Genomic DNA, 23,962 nt, shown 5'->3' on the forward strand with positions numbered 1-23,962 from the left:
CAATAACCAGTCACATGACAACATTAGCCGACTCATCGACCCATCAGGCCAATGACTATGTGCAACTTCTTTGGCTCTGAGGACCAATGCCGCGTCAGAGTGCAGACCAGTGCTAGTGCACTCTGCAGGCATTTCATATAGTGGATACTTCATGATACTACTAAGGCTCCTCAAGGTAAAAACATAAACACGAAAAACCAACTAAAAAGCCACCGTGAACAAAGCTCACTCTAGTCGACATTTGAACAAACACCAACAAGTGGTTGTTCCTCTCTTGCTGAAAGTACCTACTAAATTGTAGTATGTATGTAGCAGGCGGCTGGGGCGAGAAAGTTCCTTGTAATTAGTGACCGATTAGGTACCTCTAATTTATCTAAAGGAGCTCCATGTCTTATCGGACCTATGCTAGACTTAAAGTTCTTATTCTACAACACATAATTCCAATTGCGTCGCACATGATCGGTATAAACGATGCTAATATGCACCGACAAGAGCATGTGCTTATTCTAAGCAATGTCTAATCCAATTTCGATTCCGGCGAGAACCGTCGACTCTAGCCGACTCCGACTATGCAGGCCTGGTTACATCTTGTTCGTATATGCTGTCATGGCTGGGCGCAGGGATGGTTACCGGTCTATCCTGCATGAGCTTCCGCAATCAGTTCAGCCTGTTCGTGACTCCAGCGCCTGCAGAGCTGCTACACGACTCGTATAGTCGGATAGTTAGGACATGCAGCAGGGTATTTAGTGGCCTGTACCGCCGTACATTATCGGAAGGTCAGCCACTGTTCGCGTGAAATGACGAAGTATGTGATAAGAAAAGGATAAATTGAGAGAGAGAGAGAGAGAGAGAGAGAGAGAGAGAGAGAGAGAGAGAGAGAGAGAGAGAGAGAGAGAGAGAGAGAGGGAGAGAGAGAGAGAGAGAGAGGGAGAGAGACAGACAGACAGACAGACAGACAGACAGACAGACAGACAGACAGACAGACAGACAGACAGACAGACAGACAGACAGACAGACAGACAGACAGACAGACAGACCGACAGACCGACAGACCGACAGACCGACAGACCGACAGACCGACAGACCGACAGACAGAGGGAGACGGAGAGCGCGAAAGTAAAAAAAAGATATAGAAAGAGAGATAGATAAAAAATCGATTTTTCCTCTGTTTTCTGACCATTGCCCTGAGCCTTCGGCATCAGCTGCAGCGGTTGCATGAATAATGAGAATGAACATGAAGGATGGCAATGAATCCTTGTCACAGTTTATCAGGCAGACGTTCTCCCACATATGGAATAAAACAAGATGCTGTCACCGATTTTCTTGTTGCCGGCGGGAGGTCAGACCGTCAGATCAGTCAACAATCAAACTAGAATGAAGGCTGTTTATTCCGTTTAGAGTATTTATGTTCGTATCGCTCCCTTGAGTTCGATCCGACACCCCGCAGTTCATTCATCAATCTTCAGCATGGTAGAGACCAACGTCAGCGTCAACATGTGTAAGGTGACCAGGAAGCTGGGAATAGTGGTCGTCAGCCCCTCCCCACCCCAGCCAGCAAAATCGGTCTGCCGGTCGTATCTGGTTTTACTCTGGCTAGCTCCGGCATTGTTCCGGCCGAAGGACGGGCAAGGCCTGGAGCTCTATAGCTGACACACGATCCTAGAGCTTAACCGCACCACAGCCGGACTTACGTCGCATCAGCCGTGCCGTACCTCAACCGTACTCCTGCCACAGCAAGCCAGAGCAGCTACCAGGCATCCAGACCTGGCTGTAGCACACCGTGGCAGGGAGCCGGACCTGAGCCGGACTTGGCGGTTCGAAACCATACAAACCCCGGAGCGCTACGGCAAAGGCTGGCTAGCGGGAATGGAGCCTTACCGACCCCAAACCCCTGTTCCGACGGCGTTCCGTTTACACCGGCTCAGATGTCGGAGCTGTCGCGGCAGAACGGACTAAAGCGAAACCAAATTACTGGCTGGGATGCCCCGATGTGGCTCAAAGTTATTTCTATATGTAAACTTACGGGCACCTCCGATCAGTTTTCCCCCGGACGAAAGGCCATAAATATGTGTGTGGCCCTGAGTTCAGATGATGCCAAAATATTTCCTCTGCGAAGGTATCATCTCTTCGCTGGCAGGCGTCTTTGCGTCACGGTGGTGACTACCTGATTTAAAATAATTATGCTCATCTGAAATAACAATGTTTAACCCTCGCCCGCACATGGGGGGGGGGGGGTGGTTGCCACCCCCCCCAGGTAGTCTTTCTGCTCTGCACTCAACATTTTTAGAGCTAGAAGGCTGATTTTTCGTATAGCTGCTCCTCTATCCTTTCTTGATGTCCACTGAAAATTTCAAGTTTCTGTGATTTTTGGTTTCGGAGATATGACCTTGTTTTTCAGGTCATGTCATGACCCAAATCGCCAATTCTCAACATCTTGCGTTTGCCATGGGCCTTATGAGCTTTTGACACCCTGATTTCGGCCTTTTTTGCCAGTCTTACCTCCTACCTATCATGGAACATGTTGTTCGACGATGTACAGGGGTCAAGGTCAGGGTCAAGGTCAACCTAGGTCACCTAAGATAATTGCGTTTTAGGCAAGCTGAGTTTACTTTTTTTGAAGTTTTTTGACTGCATTTTTGGTAAAAGCTTCTCAGATCATGATTTCATGTAATATGGACCCAAAAACAATCGGTGCACACATCAGTATACACACAGACACACACAGACATACAAACACATATAATTGACCTTGACCTAACTTGACCTGAAATGACCTCAGCAGCAAAATTCTGGTCGGGTAGTGTGACAAAGAGGTTCTAGCTGGCTTGGCACCAGAAAACAGCATCGTCATCGGTATTTGATAAGCAGCACACTTGATATCCAACGGTGACCCAAAACAGCAACATTTTTTAGTTTGACCTGACCTGGAAGGTCAATGACTGACCTGAGAAGGTAAAACTGGGTATCATTGGATTCGTCTCTTCCCAAAGAATCTTTTTGGTCTTTACTGCTAAGCTCTATCTCCAACAGGAACGAAATGGCGCGGGGGGGGGGGTGGCAACCACCCCCCCATGTGCGTTCTAGGATGGGAAAATGGCATGTGCGGGCGAGGGTTAAGAAACCCTGTAGTCCTTGTTTCATCGCGATGTGATCAGATGTTTGTGGATAGGTATGTGAAAACAGTCTTTGCTTTTCAGAAGACTCATGCATCATGACATTCCATTTGAAGTTCATGGAGAGTCCATTGGTGCCCTTCCGTACTCGCTAACTTAATTGTGCTGGGTGTTATATAAGAAATTAGCTGCAAGCCATATTTGACGTCACGCAAGATAAAGAATATGTGCAACTCCCAGGCATCGGACCTTGCACGGAGGGCGATAAATCACGATCGCATTGCGAGTGGTCGACGGCTGAAGATAGTGTGAGATGAGGTCATTTCCGGCGCTGAATAAGCCGCTTCCATGAGCACTCTCATTCACTCCGAATGGTGAGGAGGTCTCGTGACCTGACCTTAAGTGACCCGTTAAAAATGCGAGATATTCATTTCGAAATATCCATTCCCAAAGCATTCTTAGCAATTGCAAAAGCACCGGCAGGGGCGGCACCAAGTCAACCATCCTCGACAGGAGCAGGCTAAGGAAGAAAGAATTGATAATGCCTAATCAAACTACGACTGTGGATACGAAAGACTCGTGCTTTTCTCTTGACCTTTTTCGAACACTGATAGAAACGAATTCGCATTTGCTTGTTTACATGCATGTATTTTCATAGCTTGCAACAATATCACACGATGCAGGTATGGTATGACATCAAAGCAGAAGGTAACTATTGCCTCAAAATATCCACCCTAGCAGAAAGTTCAGAGTCTTTTTTCGTGCGACGTGCGTTAGAGTTGTTAAGTCTAAAATTTGCCAGAAGTTGAAGACATAGCTACATCAGACGCAGTTACAAAGCAGTCGTAAGTGCATTCGCGTCATGTGATCAAACTATACGTGAAATAACACTCACAAAAAGCGGAAAAGTGACACTAAGACACTAATCCATCGACACTAAAATACACTAATTCATCGAGTGGTTCACAGTCATGGCTGCTCGGTTGGTGTGCTGGTTGTGTTCTAGTTGATATGAAGAGAATACATCTGTCGAGGTCGATTATTGGCTGGGGCTGCGGGAAACGATAGGCTGGAAGCCATTCTCGTCAGCAATCCACCTGAAATCAGACAGAATGGTGAATATTTAGAGAGAGAAAAGGACAAAGATCGCTCAGGCAGTGCCATGGGTACTTTTTATGCAATTACACATTCACGTTTTTGATTTCGTCATGCTCTACCCGCAAGGCTTACATTGAACACTGTACCTTCTTGAAATGGAAAAACCTTTAATCGATCAGCATAGGAACCATGCAGCCTTATGTGATAAAATTGTTCAAGGCATTGAACAAAAACAGCCCACCATCCACGTAACGATCCCACCGCCGCTCCACCCCTGACCAGGACTGACCTGACCTCGATGAGCTCGCCGTTGGGGGCGACGTACGAGTAGGATCCCTGCATGACGGTGCCGACGCCGTCGCCGATCTGGCGCTGCTCTCCCTGGGCCTCGACCTCAATGCTGTCGGCCGACGCGTAACTGTGGCACACCAAGTTTGAGTCAGTTTAGACTAAAAATCCCCCAAAATGATAGGCTGCTGTTTCATCCGAGAAACTCTTAAATTTGTCGTCAAACAGGCTGGTGGAATGGACATTGAACATCGCCACACCTGGTTTAGCTCTTACTGCCTATATCACTTGGTAGGTGAAGCTTGTGAAGCGCTGAGGCGCAGCGTTCCACTCACTCGTACTGGAAGCTGCCCTCCGGGCTCTGGTTGTTGCTCTGACGGAGGATCGGCACCGGATCGCTACGCTGCTGCTGCTGCCTCAGTGGCTGGTCCAGCTGCAGTCTCAGCGGCTGATCGAGCTGCTGAGCGGACTGATCCAGCTGCTGGGTCAGCGGCTGGGCCAGCTGCTGGCGGGGCTGGAACTGCTGACCAAACTGCTGCTGCGGCAGCTGGCCGAACTGCTGCTGCTGCGGCAGCTGGCCGAACTGCTGCTGCTGAGGAAGCTGACCGAACTGCGAGCGCAGCTGCGGTCGGCCGAAGCGCGACTGTCCGAACTGCTGGCCCTGGCCGAGCCTGCGCCGCTCGAACTGCTGCTGGCCCAGCACGGCCACAGCCAGACACAGGAACGCCTGAAACCGAAAGGACCGTAAGAATGTCAACTTCGTCTGATGATTTTACTTTGTATCGACGAATTTTTGGAGACGTGCGAAGATTGCTTTTAAAACTACGTTTCAATATTGCAAGGAATGAAACGTTCTGGAGCCAATAAAGCGCTTCAAAGCATATAGGAATTTATCGTTGCTCTAGGTTGAATATAACATAGCACCTACCGCCAGTTTCAGCATGGTGTCTCTCCTCTGTGCAGTATCTGACTAGCCCCGAGCAGATGCAACTGGTGCCTCGGTCTGGAACGCACAGGCTTTTATACCGGTCGGGCTCCGTTAATGTGTATTAGCTCATGCTGCTGATCACGGCTCACTGGTCCTCAGAGGGCAGAGGGCAAGGGCGCGCCGGTGGGCTAGCGGCCGTGCACTGCAGATCGGCAGGCACACAGGTGTGGCTGCATTGCATAACGCTTGTCAAGTTTACAGTTTATCGGAGCTTTTTCGGCTTGCCTCCTTCCTGATGACTTACTACTGAGCCGATATCAGATATTACTGACAAATGTATTCTACCTTATTTGGGTCACGTCGACCATAACAGCCATTTGCTAAAAAATTGTTGGTTTTGTTCAATTTTTCTTCGATCACCTCTTTGATCTAATTTCTTCTGCCAAATAAATGAACAAGAGTTATAATTATTTTTTTGCGATATCCTAAGGGCTCATATGAGCGTGCAAGCCTTTTCCTGGGGACCTTATGAAAGCTGTAGTACCTCTAGAATACTAGCAGCACCCGCAGAGAAAAAGTAAAGGCAGCTGCTTCACTTACGGGATTTCGTGTATTTCGAATCCAGACTCACAGCATGAGGAGTTAACCCAAAACAACTTTTAAAATATCCCACCAGTTGACTTACCTATTCAAGCTTACCGACTATTTCATCGACCATAAAACGAATTCTTTATTATAAACATAAATGCAATAACTCAAAACATCACTCTAAGTATTTCGTCTTTTTCTTTAGAGAACTGCTAGGTGACAGCCAAAAACTGTCGAACGATTCAAGAAAATACCTAATAAAATACCTACCACATCATGACATCAGATAAAACCCAGATGCTATGCACCCATTTTGGTCACTATCAGTGCAGAAAGCTTTTTCTAATTGGTGTGAAAGGCCCCACAATATTGCGCTCGCACAAAGACCGCGGGTTCCGACATTGCCGTTTCAAGTTCATAGAGTCATATCCAATATTGTGAATATCCAGGCAACGCGGGGTGGGATAGGATCCTATGCCTGTGTAGGATCACCCACATATGCCGTGAACATGTTGATTTTGTGCTGCTTGTTGTACACCACTGCAAAGAATGGTCGGTCTGCTTTGAAATCTGCGGGCGGATTTCCGCGACCAATGATCACGGCACCTGCTCCTGCCGCCTCTGTGCCGTTCTCGTTGACTTCAATGAACACTTTGTGGAGAATGGCGGTCACAAAGAGACCTTGCCAGTCATCAGTTAGACTACTGAAGTCAGCCCCAGCACTGAATATCTGCTTAATGCCCAACTGCTGCATATCGTCAACCAGAGAATAATCTGATTCAATCTTGAAACGAGGAAGCGTAACATAGACTGGCTGCCCGACCAATTGCTGAACAATACTGTTTACGCTCAGGGTGCCCAGGGAGTTTCGTAGCGCAGTTGCTGCCGACATGCTACGCTCCAAAGGTCTAATCAAAAGCATACAATAATCCTCATCCGTATACGGAAGAGCCACAACATCGTATGTACCCATATTTGCATACTGTAACTCGGTCAGATTTAGTTTCATCATGTTAACCTGCTTCTCTCCATTCCCCGTCAGAAACGTACCAGGCGCGGCAGGAGGAAAGGTCTGCTTCCAAACACCTTTGAAATACATCGCGCTAACCAGAACCACTTCTGCGAATCGCAGATGACTGGTTTGTACGAGGTCTTGTATGCGATCTTCAGTGGCCGCCGCGACATCTCCGTTGATGAGCGTCACACCTTGTGCCGGTGTGGAGAAGGTGCCCACGGTGTTTCCGTAGTAGGCGGTCAGGTAGTTGGTGAAGGTAGGCCTCACGCTGAAGCCGCTCCTGACGTACATCCGGTTGAAGACGGAGGTGGTGAGCTGGCTGGATGCGGAGGAGCTCGACAGGTAGCTGATGGCAGACTTGTAGGCGGTGAGGAACGACAGAGGCGCCGGCTGAGTCACGCCCAACACAGGCGTTATCTGTGAACGTGTTATAGACCGTGGTCAGTTTCTGATACAAGTACAGCTATGATCCGGCTAATGAGAGTACTAAAAGAAGAAAAATACATCAAAATGGACAACATAAATTTAAATTTCATTTAAATGCAGGCATATCGATGTTTAAAAGTAACTACTAACTAGTAATCAAAACTTAGGCTAATCATTTGATATTTCCGCGAGGAAGCAGTACAGGCTGCATACTAATTGCGCTGATCCCATGGCTACCTCACCTCATCCCTTGTGGAGCCGTTGGTGGCCAGCCAGACCTGAGACATCAGGGTGGACATGACGAACGGAGAGATGGCGTGGTTCTCGCCGAGGTTGACAGTCACCTCCTTCATCAGCTTCAGGTCCAGTGCAGAGGGCACCTCGCAGGACGGAGTCACAGCCATGCCGTACAATAGCCACGGAATACCTATACACGAGTTAGTGCGCTTTTGTCATGGCAGCTGTTTTCGAAAATCGAGGCGGGAGTATTTACGTTAGATGTTAGCTGATTTGTAGGCCCATGCATAACACATTTCAAGTTACGATTGGAAAGTGGCAGAGTATATTGAATTAGGGAAAGTGGCTCGCAATGCTAAGACATCTCGAAGACCTTTGCTGTCTCCACAGTGGAAAGAAGAGCTCGATGCCCGGTGCCGGTTGACGTAGGTATTTATGTACAAACTGAATATGAATATCTATTAACTTTCTACTTACATCGTAAGATCATTGCTGTTTTTGCTGCACTTCTTCAGCAATCAATGCAAAACAAATCTTATGCTCCTGGAGCCTACTGATGTTGACTGCTTTCCTGCCGTGCATTAACTGCCCCGTCAACATGACAGCAAATGCGACGCGGTGCAGGTGGATGCGGTTTGGGCTGATGAAATCATGACTCGACGCTTTTTAGAAAAGCTGGTGCAGTAGTTTTGAGTGACGACTGACAAGGGGCGCAGAGGCATATAATGCATCGTTAGAAATATATTTGTTGTAAAATGTCACTGAAGCACCCATTGCAGCAATGTGCACTGTTCTTGCCCAGGGCTAGCACTCGCCCCGAAGGACCCATGTCCGCTGAAGTGCTGGGAGGGGGGGGGGGGGGGGAGTCGGGCCCTGTTATATACGAAACCACTCTGTACGCTATTTCAAACTACTTAATTGTTACTGTAGCTATTTCCAAATGCCTACCACGAAAGTTTGGCTCATCACTTCTCCATTATTTTTTGTTCTTTTATCTTTTTTGTTCTTTTTATCTAGATAATCTTTTTATCTAGCCTCAAAACTAGCAGCGAAATAGCTCGTCCTGCAGACCGTTTTGTGGTCTGTGGTTGCAGAATACGTCGTCACCGCTTACGCCATTACTGGCAGGCCTATCATAACATACACTGTGATCATAACCTCCAATTTTTCCTTGTTCAGACTGTGTAGGATTGATATTGAAAAGGTATTGAAAGACTGCTGATGAGATGATACCAGCACTGTGCTTGGACAAATCTACATAGGTAAATAGACCAGGGAGTCGTTTCTCCCCTTCCATCTTGCATTGGGCCCCTGATGAGTAGGGATGTCAACGATAAGTCAGTGTCCAGTGTTTGTGTAAATGTGATTTTCAATGTTAATCATATCCATTGATTCGGCCATCATGGCTCGTCTCAAAAGTTCAGTTTTTAGCAGCGTCGACCACTCGCGCATTGCGGCGCTGTAAGTGTACTACATGCATGCGATGCTCAGTATATCATTCCCCGCGGTTATTGGTGCAGCCTCTACCATTAAACCGGATGCAGTCTGTAGGCTGGATGAGCCGTGCGTGGTACACTCTCAGATGTTACACATTTTGACATGTATTCGTGCAATGCTTCCGTAGCAACACCATGGCTTACAAGATCAGCAGGCACAGACCAGGTTACAGGCATTTATGATTAGGCAAATAAGTGAAAAGTAATTGTACGACTCTATATGTAGTGTGCATCGTACAACGTACATATACCGTTTTCCCAACTGTGCAATTATAGTTAATGTAATCAATAGCTAGCCTAGCATCTGGTACGATTCAACCAAAGCATCCTTTTTATTCCCGCGTTGCTCATGGATCGTACATAGTTTCACGGTGATGCGATAAAAGCGGTGAATAAGTTGATTTTGTGCAGCTTGTTGTATACCAAGGCGAAGAACGGTCGGTCAACGAGGAACTCATCCGGCGGATTGAGGGGCACACTCTCCCATATGTAGAGGACGGCTCCGGCTCCCGCGGCCTCTGTGCCATTTTCATTGACTTCCATAAACACCTTATGAATGACGGAACCAACATATATACCGTTACGTTGTTCATAAAGGCCACTGAGGTCTGGTGAGTGAAATATTTCTCGAATGCCAGTCTGTTCTAAAGCTTCATTCAAAGTATAACTGGAACGCAGGGTAAAGCGGGGCATCTTGATGTCCATGGTGCCAAAAGGAGCATACATGCGCTCCACTAAACCATCGACATCAATCTGATCGAAGGAATCACGGAGTGCGGCAACCGCGTCCATGCTTCTGTTGACCGGTCTAATTATGATCATGCAGTATTGGTCGTCGGCGTATGGCAGTGACATTGCGTCATAGGACCCCATATTCGTGTAAGGGAAGTTTGTTTCCGTTAATTTCATCATATCCACTGATTTTTCTCCATTGATTGTGAGAAAAGACCCTTTGCCGTCCGGCTGAAATGCATCTTTCCAGTTTCCTTTGAAGTACAGGGCGCTTACCAAAACCAATGACGTTCTTTCCAGCTGTTTCTCCGAAACCAGCGACGGAATGCGGTTGTTGGTTACATTGGCTACGTCGCTATTTATCTCATCTGCTGCTTCTTTTGCATAGGAAAAATATGAGACACCACTGGCGCCGTAGTAAGTTGTAAGGAGGTCAATGAAGGATTGTTTGATAGGCCACCCCTCCCTGACATACATCTTGCTGAAAACTGACGTGGTGATGTGACTCGAATTTGCTGGAGTCGAGATGTAGTTGATGGCTGATTGGTACGCGGTTAGAAACGATTCCGGTGCCGGCTGAGTCACTCCCAACGCAGAGGTTATCTGTAAACAAATGACAACCGTAAATAATAAGTAATTGTGCGCTTTGTCTGCGTCATGTCATGTCATGTCATGTCACCTATTTCAGAGTAAACTGTCAGGTGTAGTAGATAGCTGTTTGGTGTCCTGGTCTCTATCGCGTGCTTTAATGACAGTTCGCATACAAGTAACGTAAGTAATTTGTGTGAGCTAGTTAGTATGCACCTATGTATGTATGCATGTATGTATGTATGTATGTATGTATGTATGTATGTATGTATGTATGTATGTATGTATGTATGTATGTATGTATGTATGTATGTATGTATGTATGTATGTATGTATGTATGTATGTATGTGTGTATTGACATAATCTGACCAATCCACACTAGATGGCTATTCTTAGGCCTTTGTCATACACTAGAACGACATGATGTACACATAACATCTAAAATTCCCATGAAATATAAAACAGTTCAAACACACTATACGATCATCACGATAAAAGTGGCCTACATTGACAAACTAATGCCTTGACGCGCTTAAGTCTGCGTGGTAATATGAATATCGCCGCGTCTATCATATTTAGGTTCTTTTGTACAAGTGGCCAGAACGGTAGGCAATTGATCTTTTCCCATGGTTGTGCTCGAGATGCTCAAGATACATGCCTAGGTATTATTTGATTGCCGTGTCACACAATCAATAATTTAGCCTAATAGCTTAATTTGTAATTCAGCTCAATAATAGTTAGCTTCTTCATTTCTTTTGCAATAATCGTTACTTTTAAACTTTTGTTTTTGGTAGAAGGGCTATCATTTAATTGAATTATGACTTATACCTTAAGACAAGTTGTAAAAATTGATTACACGCATGAATAACACACAAACGTACAAAAAGTACACATTTAGGTATATTACGTAATTATGTCGTCCATGCCGCGGTGAAGTCCCGGTTATCACCCACCTCTCTCCTGGCGGATCCACCAGCCGAGAGCCAGACCTGTGACATGAGCGTGGAGACGACGAACGGGGAGACGGCCTGGTTTTTACCCAGATCTTTGGTCAACTCCTTAACCAGCTTGAGATCAAGACCATTCGGCACGGCGCCAAATGCAGTCGTCACTGAGAAGGCCAGCAGAAGCCAAGTTGATCCTGAAAAAGCAAAGTTTATCTTCTTACTTGCAAGTTGCAAGATTATGCATCGACATTTTAAGGAACAGCGTTGTCTTACAAAAGTGTTATTCGTTTTTCGTCGAATCAAATTACTATTGCCTACAAAATGCAAAGAGCATGAAGTATGTATATTAGACTTACCATGTCTCAAACCACGTGCTGTCATTGTTTCCTGCAAATCTATTTAAAAAAGGGACTGTTTTGCCAATACGAACTCACAACTGATGCTTACAGCCTGCAGACCAGCGGGCAACTGATGCATATTGTTAGTGTGATGAACACATATACCCCAGTGTTCGGTGTGGGGGAGGGTATGTGTATAGCTCCGGCTGGCACCGTTTCCAAGCTGACGAAATTCGTGACTCAGCACCGTTCACCCCTATACTTTCTGCGAGGGACGGATCCTGTGGCCACTGAGAGGGCACCGAAAGAGCGCAGCGGGAGGTGCAACTCACAGCGGACGTCTTTCCTTTTTGCGTCTCCAAATATTTGCTCAATTGCAAATGCGTTTCGTACTGATAACGATACTTCTCAAATTGGATGATAAAGCATACCTCTCAAAGATCGGGACAGGGCCTATCGCGACCAGTCAGGACATGATGGGTACATCAATTTATTATTGAGCTTAGATATTATGTTGACATATAAAGATATTGGCATCAATTTTTAGTCAGGCGTTCGCCGGGAGCCTCGCTCTAAACGTTGATGGTGCATTATCCCGCGCCCCGCTAGGCTCTTCAGCCATACGCGCCCTGCTGGGGGGGGGGGCGGGGGGGGGGGGGGGGGGGGCAGATTCTGCCCCCTGTCTAACTTCCGAACCGATGATCGTAGAAAGACGGGAAAAACGGCAATCGAAAGCTCTCAACAAGGTGGATCTTCAGAACCCAAAGTTTTTTGCTTAAGTAGGTCAGAGGTCAGGTCAAGGTCAGGTCAAGGGTACAAAATGCAAGTTTCTACAGTATCGGCCTTGCACCGTAGTTGCCGAAGAATGGACTGAGACTGATTGCCCAAAACGTGTTCTTAGGCCACCAACACAATATTCGTTGCATACAATATCATGCAAAGGTCAAGGTCAAGGTCAGGTCAGGTCACCAAAAACGAAACATAAAAAGGGCTTGTGGGACACATGTTTTATGGGTCATTTTATTCATAGAATTCAATAGGCACACTCAATAAGTGATATGGACCACATCTGGATGAATTTCAGGTCGAGATCAGGTCAAGGTCAGGTCAAGTGAGGTCAAATTTTGAAGTTGGTTGTTAAGGCCTAAAAAGGTGTCTATCTGATGCAGTTTTCCACGGCGAATCGAATGGTGCTATTTTTTGTTTCCGTACGAAGTCTAGAACTTCCAAAAAATACATTTGTCGAAAATTTTGTGTGTCGTGACGTCATAAAATTTTGAATAACTCCCACATTTTTGAACCGATTCTTCTAAAAATTTGTATGTAGGTGCATATAGACCAGTTCTCTGACATATATTCGTTTTTTATACACTCAAAATTTGAATTTTATAATTATTTCCCCAAAAAAGTCAGTTTTTTTAAAAAATTGGGCCGAAGTCCAACATTTTCACAAAACCGAGATAGCCATTTGATAGACAAAGTAGAATCACGTATAAGCTTTTTGTTACGTCTTGATTTCTTTAAAAATGAAAATGTTAGCGGCGTTTGAAACTTTGCCGTTTTTTTAGGCGAAAATTGCGAACATGACGTCAGTAAAACGTCATTTTCTCAAAAAAATTCCGACGGATTTCGCTCAAATTTTCAGGGAACGTGTCAAATTGATGTATGATAAGGTACAGACAGTTTGACGTCGCTGGCGTAACGCGTTTAGAAGTAATTGGCGAAAAACGGGAGGGAGGGGGCAGATTCTGCCCCCCCCCCCCGGAGCGGAGCGCGGGTTATGTCTCTATCCATTATATCTCAACTGGCTCATGAATTTCTAATGAATCAAATTGAGACCTGTGTTTCAAATGCAGCCTGCTTTTCAACTTTCCAGACATTAAATTCGAAATTCAGCTTTTGTTAGCAGTTCCTATATGTATTTCGATGAATCAGGTGTCGATAAAAAACGAAGTATAAAGTACACACATTGAAAGGAACACCGCTGGATTCTCTCGATATAATGAAATATTGACAGGCATTAGAGCAAGCTCACCTGCTGCTGCATCAGCCTCAGGTCGAGTCCTTTAGGCACCATGCAAGATACTGGCATTGTCGCTATGATGAGAACAGTCCATGCTAAGCCTGAAACCATTGGGTAGTGTCGCCTTTTGCATGAGTAATTAAACGGTGTCTTTGCACAGATGTAATAAAAATTCATTGCAATGCAATCATCACAATTCATTAATTTTTCAAGAAAGGAAATTTATGACCAGTTTATGTACTAACTGCACATCGGTCTCATGCTCCTATTGAAGATCCTCACGCTTAGCGCGGAGCTCCTTTTACGTCATTCACTAGCACCCGGATGTCTGAGTGTTCAAGGCACTGAGATTTGGGTTTGCCGGACCCATGACGCAGTGTACGAGTGCTGTTGTTGATATGCAGCTGTCAAAAGAGGGTATACACAAAAAGTTGCTGTAAATGACTCCTGGCCCGTATGATGAAGTCCTGCCTACTGTTTTGTAAAAATTAGTGCTGAGGCATAGGTAATAAAAGGTAAATCAGTTTTTTGTTTGCTAAGGAGATAAAACTATATATTATTGCATACGGGCGGAAATATGGCCCGCCGGGCCTAGCTTATGTTTGAATTTATACCGACGTTTACATTGACTGAATTATGCATAGCATCACTGAGGATATAATTTCAAATGCGCCTTTATTTTCGAAGCTTAAAAAGGTGCGCTCCAGTAGTTAGAAGAGTATCTACTTATATAGATTTGATGATGTTTTTCGTAGTTTCATGCAACACCTTGCAATTATTGCAAGGATTTAAACAATCATTTTATGCAAAGCGAATTTTCTTAAAGCTAGGTAATTCTGTTACCTAGCTTTTAATATTGAACTTTACCTAGCTTTACCTATCCTGGCTTTACCTAGCTATTACCTAGCTTTTAATAGTGAACCGGCATCCGATGCAGATTAAGGTGGAGAACCAGCGACGCCGCTCACGGGAGGTGATGTTGTATACGGCCGGGGCTGCCTATTTTCTCATCAAGGTGATGCTCTGGATCAAGATTACTTTACTACTCCTCTGGATGGGATTGGGAAGGATGTGACGTGAAGGACGTTAGACGGTGACGTGAGTGACGGTGAGGATATGTGAAGAGGCTGGACGGGCTGTTGTTTCAGTGGGGTACTAAATGAGAGCGTATCGAAATGAGACAGTCAGATCTTCTGTATCGTCTGTATATTTTTGAGACAGTCAGTATCGTCTGTATCACATGATGTTTGATCAGCAGTTCGGAAATGAAGTAGAAATGTCGCGTTAAAAATAAAGAAACCTGCGTCATTTCTCACCGACTAAAGCTCTGTCGGGGTATGTCAAGAATCCAGTCAAATCTGTGACGTCATCAGCACATGCTTCATTCGGAATCCCTATCGGAGCCAGCCACCTCAGCGCACATTCCGAAACAGCTACCGGAGCACAGCCAGGAATGTTCGCCTCCCGGTGACGTCATAGGTGTCGGTGACGTCAGTAGAGGTCATCGTCGCCGACGGACGAATCTGCGCTTCGACAGTCGCCGCGGAGACGCGCTGTGTCGCGCACAATACCGGTGGTAGCTGGCGCGGCACGAGTGACAGTGAAGACGAGATAGCGCCCGTTATTGGGACGCCAGGAGTTGAACAGGTGGGTGGAGGGAGTCGCAGTGCTCTGACGAGATAACGCCCTTTACTGGGACGCCAGGAGTTGAACAGGTGGGTGGAGGGAGTCGCAGTGCTCTGACGAGATAACGCCCGTTACTGGGACGCCAGGAGTTGAACAGGTGGGTGCGGAGGAGAGCCTCAATGCTCGCTACCATTGGATGGGTGCTGATTTTCTGCTGTGACTTCGGACGTCAGAAGTCAGAAAGGTTAGTGAGCTTGAGTGTAGGATTTACAGCTGTGTACGATTTACGTATTTGTAGCTGTATTACTGTGCCTAGCTCTAAAACGTTATGCGCTTTGATTTTATGAGCAGTGCTATGGGCTTATGGCTGCTAAGGTTCTTATCCATACTTGGTGCATAACTTGAGCTTTAGTGTTTTGAGCCAAAAGATTCGGCCATTCCATTTACGAAAGCTTATGTTTAGAGGGTTGACCATCTCAAATTAATGACAGATGATTCTGTTCTCAATCTCTTTCCATATTTTCTAATGAATGAGTGGACGTAACAGGGCAGGCTATTAGAACGTTATGAGTTCGTGAAGAAATATATTTTTATGTAATCCCGTGTGTGTCTTTTGCCTTTTATATATTTCGACTCGTCGCCATAAAACACCTCATCTACGCATTTTACAGATCCTCAGCGAGCACAAGAACCTGTGACGTCATAGGGGTGACAAAACGGTGACGTCATCATGTCTTCGTCACGGAAAATCCGCCTGTTCTCGGATGTCGGCGCCAAGATGTCCATGTTCGACCAGCGAGCCAAGGAACACCGCGACAGCCAGATGATCAACCCGTTCAGCGAGTGGGGAGGCGCCGGCACCCGGCGGAAACTCTCCAGAGAGGACCCCAACTATGGAAGGTGTGTCTCGCGCCGGGATGAGGAAGGATGAGGGAGTATCTGCTTAGGGGGCTGCAAAATCATACGTCATACGGATCAGTTACTACCGACAAAGGTAGCAATGAATAATGCGATGGGTCGGCCTTCGACCCTTGCCTATCCTCTAATTTATGTAAGAGAATGATTGGCTGAGGGGTTTGCAAAGCATAAAATCGACTATTAGGACATATATTTAATTGCAACTATGATATACAAGATCATATACCTCTGTATACCGATACAGAGGTCTATGACAAAATTGAAATCTCTCCTCATGTGCAGTGTGCACCCTGATACGCATTTAGCAGCCGTCTGAGCGCGCCCTGTTCACTCCTCAGGCCGGTGGAGGGCAGCAAGACGGCCGAGCGGGGGCGGCTGGCGCAGATTCAGATGATCGGAGACATGGTGGAGCTGTGTGACATGATCTACGACTGCGGCATCCGCTCCAAGGACGGCAGGGCCGCCATCAGCTTCGGCGACGCCTTCAGGGTCAGTGCACTGTCATAGCATTGGGCTAACACACATCGACCTATCCATACTCGTCGGGTTTCTATCCGTGAATGGTTCAGTATAAAGCATACTTGGCCCTCGTGCTCCCCTGTGTTCATAATAAACCGACATATCCAGGAATGTTTTATCCATGGAATTGCATCGATTCCATTTGCTGGCTAGGAGGGTGTTTCTGAGGGCAACGAAGCACCCTCGTGTATTTTTTTATCCGTTATCTAATGGGATAACGTTGTCTGGCTTTTTTAACATATCGAGCTAATTCATTTTGTCTCTTTTGCTTACATCCAATATCTCTTTTTCAGTTGTACAGCTCGATCAACGACAAAGTCGTCGGACTGCTCATGCGGGGAAGGAAACACAAGATTCTAGACTTCGAGGGTGAAATGCTGTTCCAGGTAAGAACTCCCAACTCCTTGACTCACGTCGACGAATACGATTCGTTGGGATGGCTAATGACAAAACATCTGCATATAACTTAAATGATATCCAAATGGCGGTCACACTGACGTCGTATTGGCCTGAAAAAACACAATTTTCAATGGCGACACAGCCATGTCTCGCCGACGTCCCCTGTCTGGCTATTATGATGGCTTGGCGTCGATACTCTGTCAGTGTATTTATATCCGAGAACGCGGGGAATCCGTCGGGCGCATAGTGTCACCCAGAGGGCGGCGCCGGCGAAACGTCATCCACGTCACATGAAGGTCACCGACGACTCCCGATGAAGATAGCCTGAACGTGGGTCGCTGAATTAGGAAGCTGGTTATCGTGTGAAGGCTAAATCTAGACACAGTTAGGCTAAAGATGTCTGATGATGGTATAGCTGCCAACTCATCTAAAGTTTGCGGGCTGAATTAGGGAGTAGAGACTTCCCTGAAAAGCACAGTTTGACCAATGGACTGAAATTAAGTTCCTAAACCGTGCGCATTTTCTTTGACAGGGCCGCGACGACCACAAGATGATCGAGCTGCTGCTGCCGCTGAACACGATCCGCCACAAGTACGGGATGCCGGAACGGGCCGGCTGCGGCGAGGTCGACCACGAGCTGCTGCAGCTGCTTGCCGAACAGGACCGCAAGCAGAAACAGCAGCGCAAGCAGCAGCGCACGCGGTCGGTGGGCGTGCCGCCGCTGGCCCCGCCTCCCGCACGTCACCAGAAGAGCCGCTCTGTCGACAATGGACGGAGGAGTGATGAGGACGGCACGGAGGAGGTGGTGGTGAGAGGCGCGCGGAGGAAGACGGAGGCGAGGAGCCGGGTGGAGAGCGGCAAAAGTGGAGGAGGTGCCGAGGCGGGAGGAAGAGCAAGTGAGGGGGCACTGGGAAGCGAGCAGGGCGCTGCTGAAGGGCAGGCGGTGGGGCAGGAGGTTGAAGGAGCCACTGCTGCTGATGCTGCTGTAGGCGTAGCTGCTGCTATAGCCGACACTTCAGCTGAAGGAAGACTGCAGCAGGGACATCAAGAAGCTCCTATCACTGTTAACGGCGCGGAGGGAGGTCAATATGCCACATTTGGTTCAGCAGGCATGGATGAAGGTCAAGATATGCCGTCGATCCTCAGCGCACTTCTGGGTGACCAAGGAGTGGCACTTCTTTCCAACATGTCTGACACAATGGCTACAACGTCAAGCATAGACGCAGATCCACAGCAGTGTGACGAGTTGGTCCACTCAGACGAGTCCCGCCTGCCCGAGATCAGGGTCAGCCAAGGTCACGACGTGTCGACGGTGCCAACTTCCGCTGACAGCCCGACGGCGCCGGCCGAGACGACGCCGACGGCTGAGACCGAGTGCGCCTCGGCCGTCGGGCGCGACCAAGGCCAGGGGCACATGTCCGGCGCCGGCACCTCTGACCTCCCGGGGTCGGTGGACAGCGTGACAGCGGGGGATGCTGCGGCGGTTCAGGGCTCCTGTCCGGCGCAACATGAGGGAAGCGCTATGGGAGAGGGAAGCGATGAAATTGTGAGAGAAGGGGAGAACGTTGTAACAGAGGGAGAGGGAGAGACGTGTGGAGCCAAAGAGGACGATGGAAGCGCAACCATGAAGACAGGTGGGCACACATGCACAGAGGGAGAGGCGAACTCACAGTCAGAGATGGTGCCACAGTCAGCGATAGCTTACCCTGACTCAGAATCAAAGCCGGAGTCGGAGTCACAGAAAGAATCAGAACCGAAGACAGATACAAGCTGCGATCTTCATGGGAACCTGAAGGCTAATATGACACCAGAGCCAAGTGCCGAGCCAGCGGGTGGACCGCAGCAGAAACTAGAGTCAGAGTCAAGTGAAGGACCTGAGTCAAACCCAGAGCGGATCCCGAGCTCAGCCACGCAGATAACCGCAGAGCCAGAGGAAATCAAAGAGCCAGAGCTGGGCGCAGAAAATGCAGCTCAGGCGACACCGCTTTCAGCGCTGGCGTCGGAGCCGGAGCCGAATTCGGAGCCAGCTTCGGCCAGCGCCCCGGTTCCCCCGGCATTTGACGCCGTTTGACCTCGGCCAGGGGGAGCAGCAGCCAGGGGCAGGGGCTGTCAGTTCGTGTCCGGCGCGGCGCACGTGGCCAGACTGGTGCTCAAATATCGGCGACAGTTGGAGCGTTCCATCCATCCCGGTCACCCGTCCTCACTGACAGGTATGCCGCTATGACCGCGGCCGCCGCTGTCTTCAGGCCGTCTCATACCTTCTCAGGGATAAAGTGCGCTTGTGTAATGTAATGGAAGCTGTGACATAGTGAAATAGCTTCGTCGTATCGTGTTAGGGTATTGTATTGTATTGACAATTAAAACACTCTCCATATGAAAATAGCTAGGTATATAGGTATAGGCTATAGGGGCTGTATTACGTAACAGAATGTAACCCTGTATTGCAACCCTGTGTCAACAATAATAGCGTAGGTAGATCAAAAAATTAGGTGCATGTTGAATAAACCGATATATTATTTACTTGAAACAGGGATGCCACATTCACACAAACATAGCCAATGCCTTGTATGTATTTTTGCATGTGAGTTGTAAATGTTAATTACATCGATGTAATGAGTGTAGTCAGAATACATGTTTGGTTGAATGATTGGATTGCCTTATGCAAATAGATTGTGACACCTATGACTTGCAAGTAGCTAATCAGTAGATGTTTTTCGCCACAGTACTCCTGCGTTCTCAGATTAGCTGACTGTTAATAATTGTTTCTTCACTTTCACAAAATCAAATCAATATTCTCCCTCTCCATTCTCTCTCCCCAACCCTCCCACCACCTGAATCTCTCTCTCTCTCTCTCTCTCTCTCTCTCTCTCTCTCTCTCTCTCTCTCTCTCTCTCTCTCTCTCTCTCTCCCCTCTCCACCAACACATCTCGTTGAGGATAAATTATGTCAGTGGATGGATATGAAACTTCCTCTGCATCGGTAAACAAGTATTAGTTGAAAAGTGGAATCTTGATATTTATTATTTTTGGAAAGTGCTAGATTATTTGTGACATTTAGGTACCTACCATGTAGGTAATGCAGCTTATACCGTCACATTCGGATGGATCTTTATTCAATTGTCTGTGAATATGTAATACCCATCTATAGATATGAAATGAATAAATGCCTTATCATCCTTTACCCTCAAGATGTCTGATTGTAATAAGGTGACGCAACACATACATAAAAAAACTTGTCAGCGAGATATCGGCGATAATTTAAATCAAGATTCCAGGGATTCGTGTTGATAGACTGGCCACCTATAGTTTCTTACGTAACACCTGAACACTTTTCGAGGCCCGTTGGACAGCTACTACCCTCATTGGCCAAGTGTCTCCACGTGGCATCCGCTGGGCACCCACCAACTCCGCGCCGCAGTGTCGCCGGCCAGGTCAAGTGTCACCCTGAAGTCACGTGTGACTCCTCCTCATCCCCTCCCCCGAGTGCCCCCTCGCCTCTCCCCTCCCCCACGGTGGGCGGGCTAGGGACGGCGGTCTCGGCATTCCTCTAAGATTTTTGTGACGTCACACAGAGTCGTTTGACGTCACAAGTTTGTCACCGGCATTGATCACGTGATCGGCAGCTGACAGGATCACAGGATACTGCGCAGTGGTGGTGGAGGGGTCGGGGTAAAAAGCGTGAAGTTACTTACGCAGCTTATGAACATAAGTTAACCCTATTCCTGGCGGGGGGGGGGGGGCCTCAGGAGCCCCCCCGAGGTTTTTTGGCTATTTCTCCCAAACGCGTTGAGCTAGGAAGCTCAAATTTTCTGACTTTTCCTAAAAGGCTTCTACGCAACATGTCTGAAAATTTTGAGTTGATCTGACCTCAGGTCAGGTCACCAGAGGCGGTTTGGTGACCCTACCTCAGAAAAGTTTGCAATCACGCCAGAGCTAGAGTTTTTGACCGATCAATTTCTTCTCTTCAGGCTTTAGTAAGGGTACCAGTATGTGCAATTTGTATATCTCGGAATTTTGATATCGGTGACCTAAGGTCAGGTCAGTTTCGCGACCTCCCCATTATAAGTCAATGGGGGAAAAATCAACTCCCTGTTTTTACCACTAAAACGGGTCGGAATGGCCCCATATACCATACATGACTTCATATACGATCAACCTTCACTACCTTGAGGTCTGTTTTGCTGTTGGGCAGCTGTGAGGTCATGTGACGTCATCAAAGGTCACCAAAGGTTTTTGGCCAATAACTCCGTACAGGAACAAGATACAGACGCGTGGATGGTCTCATTGTGTTCAGCTCGTCAAGACGCATCGAATGATATACATGATGACCTCGAGGTCACGTGACCTGAGGTCAACCTTTGACCTTGACCTTGCGAGGTCAACATATATATCATTCGATGCGGATTGACGAGAGGATCACGATGATGCCCTTAGTTTGTTCCTATCTTGACTAATTCGAAAGTTATTCGAGAGAAACTCTCCATATCTAGCGCCGCCATTTTGACTTTTTCGACCCCTGTGACGTCATCTTTGACCTGACCTGAAAATGACCTTAGTAAAAATTGTAGATCTTGGCCGTGCGTATCCGATGCCGTTTACCGTTTGTCGCTATCTTGCTTCGTTCTCGAGATCTCAGGGGGGGGGGCCGAATCGGCCCCCCCGCCAGTTTCTTGTCCCGGCGGAGCCCGCCAGGAATAGGGTTAAAATAGGGCGTGACATTTCTACGAGGCTCATTGAAATTATTGAATTAAGGCTTGTGTATGCCTATTGATCGCTGAAGCTTTTGCAAATCCTTTCGAAGTTAAAAACAGTTTTTCTATCTCTTATTCAACGGACAAACGAACCCGCGCCGTGCTGGGGGGGGCGTTTTTACGCCCCCCCCCTCAGGTTTTTCGCGAATATCTCAAAAACGGCGGCGCGCAGCGCCGCCGTTTTTGGTACACGTGTTCCTACATCATTTCCGCACATGTTGTGAAAATTTCAGACCTAGGCCGTTCAAGGTCAGGTCACCAGGTCACGTCAAGTGACCTTACCTCAGAAAAAGTTCAAAGGCTCGCTATAGCTACACCGACTGAACGATCACTTTGAAACTTTCAGCGATTGATATGAGTAACAGTATGTATAAAATGTATATCTCGGATTTTTGATATCTGTGACCTAAGGTCAGGTCAATTTTGCGACCTCTCCATTATAAGTCAATGGGAGAAAATTGAAATGCGCTTCTTTTGGACGAATATCGTTCAAAACGCTCTCAAACATCGGTTCATAGGTAAACATGACACACTGAATAGGAAAAATGCACCTGTGACCCCTCTGTGTGCCCCTGAGGTCATCTCAGGTCATGAACGGTCGCCAGCAGTTTTTTGGCTATAACTTTTGATAGAGACGTGCTAGAGCGGTGAAAACACGTCAGATGTGTTCAGCTCGACGATACGGATCGACTGATATGCAACATGACCCTTTTCGGTCAGGTCATGACCTTGACCTGAGGTCAAATTTTCAAAATGACCTTTCAAGGTCAACGAATAGTTCATTCGACGCGTCTCGACGAGAGGAACACGATGCTGGCAAAAGTAATGTCATGGCGCTTATGAGTCAAAAGTTATTGACGAAAAAACGTTTTTCGTAAAAACGGCTATTTTTGGAGTTTTTGCCCTCTGGAGGCTAAACCGTTGACCTGAGGTCAAATCTGAGAACATTACTCAGAAAGGTCTGTAAAAGGACTATCGAATGCGCTTTTCCGCGGCGCTGTAGCTCTATCGGTTCCCGAGATAGCCGTTGGCAGTTTCCAAAATGTTGAAATAGTCAACATTTTACCTTTGGTGACCTCTGGTGACCTGACCTTTGACCTGACCCAAAAATGACCGAAGTGTTTTCGTCCTTATTTTTGACGCTCTTTCGATTGCCGCTTACCGCGTGTCGCTACGTGGCCCAGGAGCCGAGTTAGACGGGGGGGCGTGAAAACGCCCCCCCCCCCCAGCACTCGGCGGAAAGTTCAGGCCACCAGCACGGCGCGGGTTAACGCAACTTAGTTCAGTCCAATTGCAATGGTAGGTAAACATCGGGCTTATCGGATCCATGGAAGCCCCAAAAGATAGGCATATCAATCACTTTTAACTTCGCCGATCTTTATCTCAAACTATGTGTTCCCAAGTGTTTCACTGAAATTTTGGGTTTTACCTATCGTTTATCAGGTATGTTTGAATCAAGCAAAGCTCGAAATATGGGCATATCTAAGCCAACCTGGCTTCACTTTCTACCTAACCTATAATTGCACTTCACAATGCAGCAATAGATTTTGAAGTGCAATCAAACATCACCATGAGGTTACAGTTGTATGCATATAAACGACGCAGTTGTATGCATATAAACAACTGTACACGGCGTATAAATCAGGGGAGGTATGAATCAGCGGGGAAGTGGCCTCCCAGTTCCTACCCCTTCCACTCATACATAATACATATACACGTGCACAGCTTTAACCCGCGCCCCGCTGGGGGGGGCAGAATCTGCCCCCCCTCCCGTTTTTCGCCAATAACTTCTAAACGCGTTACGCCAGCGACGTCAAACTTTCGGTACCTTATCATACATCAATTTGACACGTTCCCTGAAAATTTGAGCGAAATCCGTCGGAAAATTTTTGAGAAATTGACGTTTTAGTGACGTCATGTTCGCCATTTTCG

At 47.2% G+C, this 23,962-nt stretch overlaps 3 protein-coding genes across 4 annotated transcripts; 1 reads left to right on the top strand and 2 right to left on the bottom strand.

The window, feature by feature from the left end:
* Nucleotides 1-3,734: 3,734 nt before the first annotated feature.
* On the bottom strand, nucleotides 3,735-8,291 carry LOC122384797 (uncharacterized protein DDB_G0285291-like). 2 transcript variants are annotated; one of them, XM_043372544.1, is made up of 6 exons: nucleotides 8,171-8,291; nucleotides 7,699-7,883; nucleotides 5,428-7,447; nucleotides 4,835-5,226; nucleotides 4,501-4,629; nucleotides 3,735-4,210 (listed from the first exon to the last, which is right to left on the bottom strand). In XM_043372544.1, the coding sequence occupies exons 3-6, from the start codon at nucleotides 5,440-5,442 to the stop codon at nucleotides 4,153-4,155; spliced, it is 594 nt and encodes a 197-aa protein (XP_043228479.1). In that variant the 5' UTR covers nucleotides 5,443-7,447; nucleotides 7,699-7,883; nucleotides 8,171-8,291; the 3' UTR covers nucleotides 3,735-4,152. The 2 variants fall into 2 exon arrangements, 1 of the variants encoding a protein (XP_043228479.1); XR_006257090.1 differs by having other exon boundaries at nucleotides 3,741-4,210; nucleotides 8,171-8,283.
* Nucleotides 8,292-9,032: 741 nt separating this feature from the next.
* Nucleotides 9,033-11,927, bottom strand: LOC122384796 (neuroserpin-like). Its single transcript, XM_043372543.1, has 3 exons — nucleotides 11,814-11,927; nucleotides 11,464-11,651; nucleotides 9,033-10,524 (listed from the first exon to the last, which is right to left on the bottom strand). The coding sequence occupies exons 1-3, from the start codon at nucleotides 11,836-11,838 to the stop codon at nucleotides 9,556-9,558; spliced, it is 1,182 nt and encodes a 393-aa protein (XP_043228478.1). The 5' UTR covers nucleotides 11,839-11,927; the 3' UTR covers nucleotides 9,033-9,555.
* Nucleotides 11,928-15,350: 3,423 nt separating this feature from the next.
* On the top strand, nucleotides 15,351-19,927 carry LOC122384770. Its single transcript, XM_043372488.1, has 5 exons — nucleotides 15,351-15,465; nucleotides 16,116-16,344; nucleotides 16,701-16,851; nucleotides 17,175-17,267; nucleotides 17,813-19,927. The coding sequence occupies exons 2-5, from the start codon at nucleotides 16,175-16,177 to the stop codon at nucleotides 19,349-19,351; spliced, it is 1,953 nt and encodes a 650-aa protein (XP_043228423.1). The 5' UTR covers nucleotides 15,351-15,465; nucleotides 16,116-16,174; the 3' UTR covers nucleotides 19,352-19,927.
* Nucleotides 19,928-23,962: the final 4,035 nt, after the last annotated feature.

Source organism: Amphibalanus amphitrite, unplaced genomic scaffold (genome assembly GCF_019059575.1).
Source record: "Amphibalanus amphitrite isolate SeventyFive unplaced genomic scaffold, NRLGWU_Aamphi_draft 000198F_arrow, whole genome shotgun sequence".
Classification (NCBI taxonomy): Eukaryota; Metazoa; Arthropoda; class Thecostraca; order Balanomorpha; family Balanidae; genus Amphibalanus; species Amphibalanus amphitrite.

What these genes read in the sequence shown, in the direction of transcription:
- LOC122384797 (XM_043372544.1), bottom strand. An exon ending in GAGGGCAGCTTCCAGTACGA is followed by an intron (nt 4,630 to 4,834) that starts GTGAGTGGAACG and finishes GGTGTGCCACAG; the next exon opens with TTACGCGTCGGCCGACAGCA. An exon ending in GGCGAGCTCATCGAGGTCAG is followed by an intron (nt 4,211 to 4,500) that starts GTCAGTCCTGGT and finishes GTCTGATTTCAG; the next exon opens with GTGGATTGCTGACGAGAATG.
- LOC122384796 (XM_043372543.1), bottom strand. Translation starts at nt 11,838, where the DNA reads ATGACAGCACGTGGTTTGAGACATG. An exon ending in AGCACGTGGTTTGAGACATG is followed by an intron (nt 11,652 to 11,813) that starts GTAAGTCTAATA and finishes TTGCTTTTTCAG; the next exon opens with GATCAACTTGGCTTCTGCTG. An exon ending in GTGGATCCGCCAGGAGAGAG is followed by an intron (nt 10,525 to 11,463) that starts GTGGGTGATAAC and finishes ATTTGTTTACAG; the next exon opens with ATAACCTCTGCGTTGGGAGT.
- LOC122384770 (XM_043372488.1), top strand. Translation starts at nt 16,175, where the DNA reads ATGTCTTCGTCACGGAAAATCCGCCTGTTCTCGGATGTCGGCGCCAAG. An exon ending in GAGGACCCCAACTATGGAAG is followed by an intron (nt 16,345 to 16,700) that starts GTGTGTCTCGCG and finishes TTCACTCCTCAG; the next exon opens with GCCGGTGGAGGGCAGCAAGA. An exon ending in AGGGTGAAATGCTGTTCCAG is followed by an intron (nt 17,268 to 17,812) that starts GTAAGAACTCCC and finishes TTTCTTTGACAG; the next exon opens with GGCCGCGACGACCACAAGAT.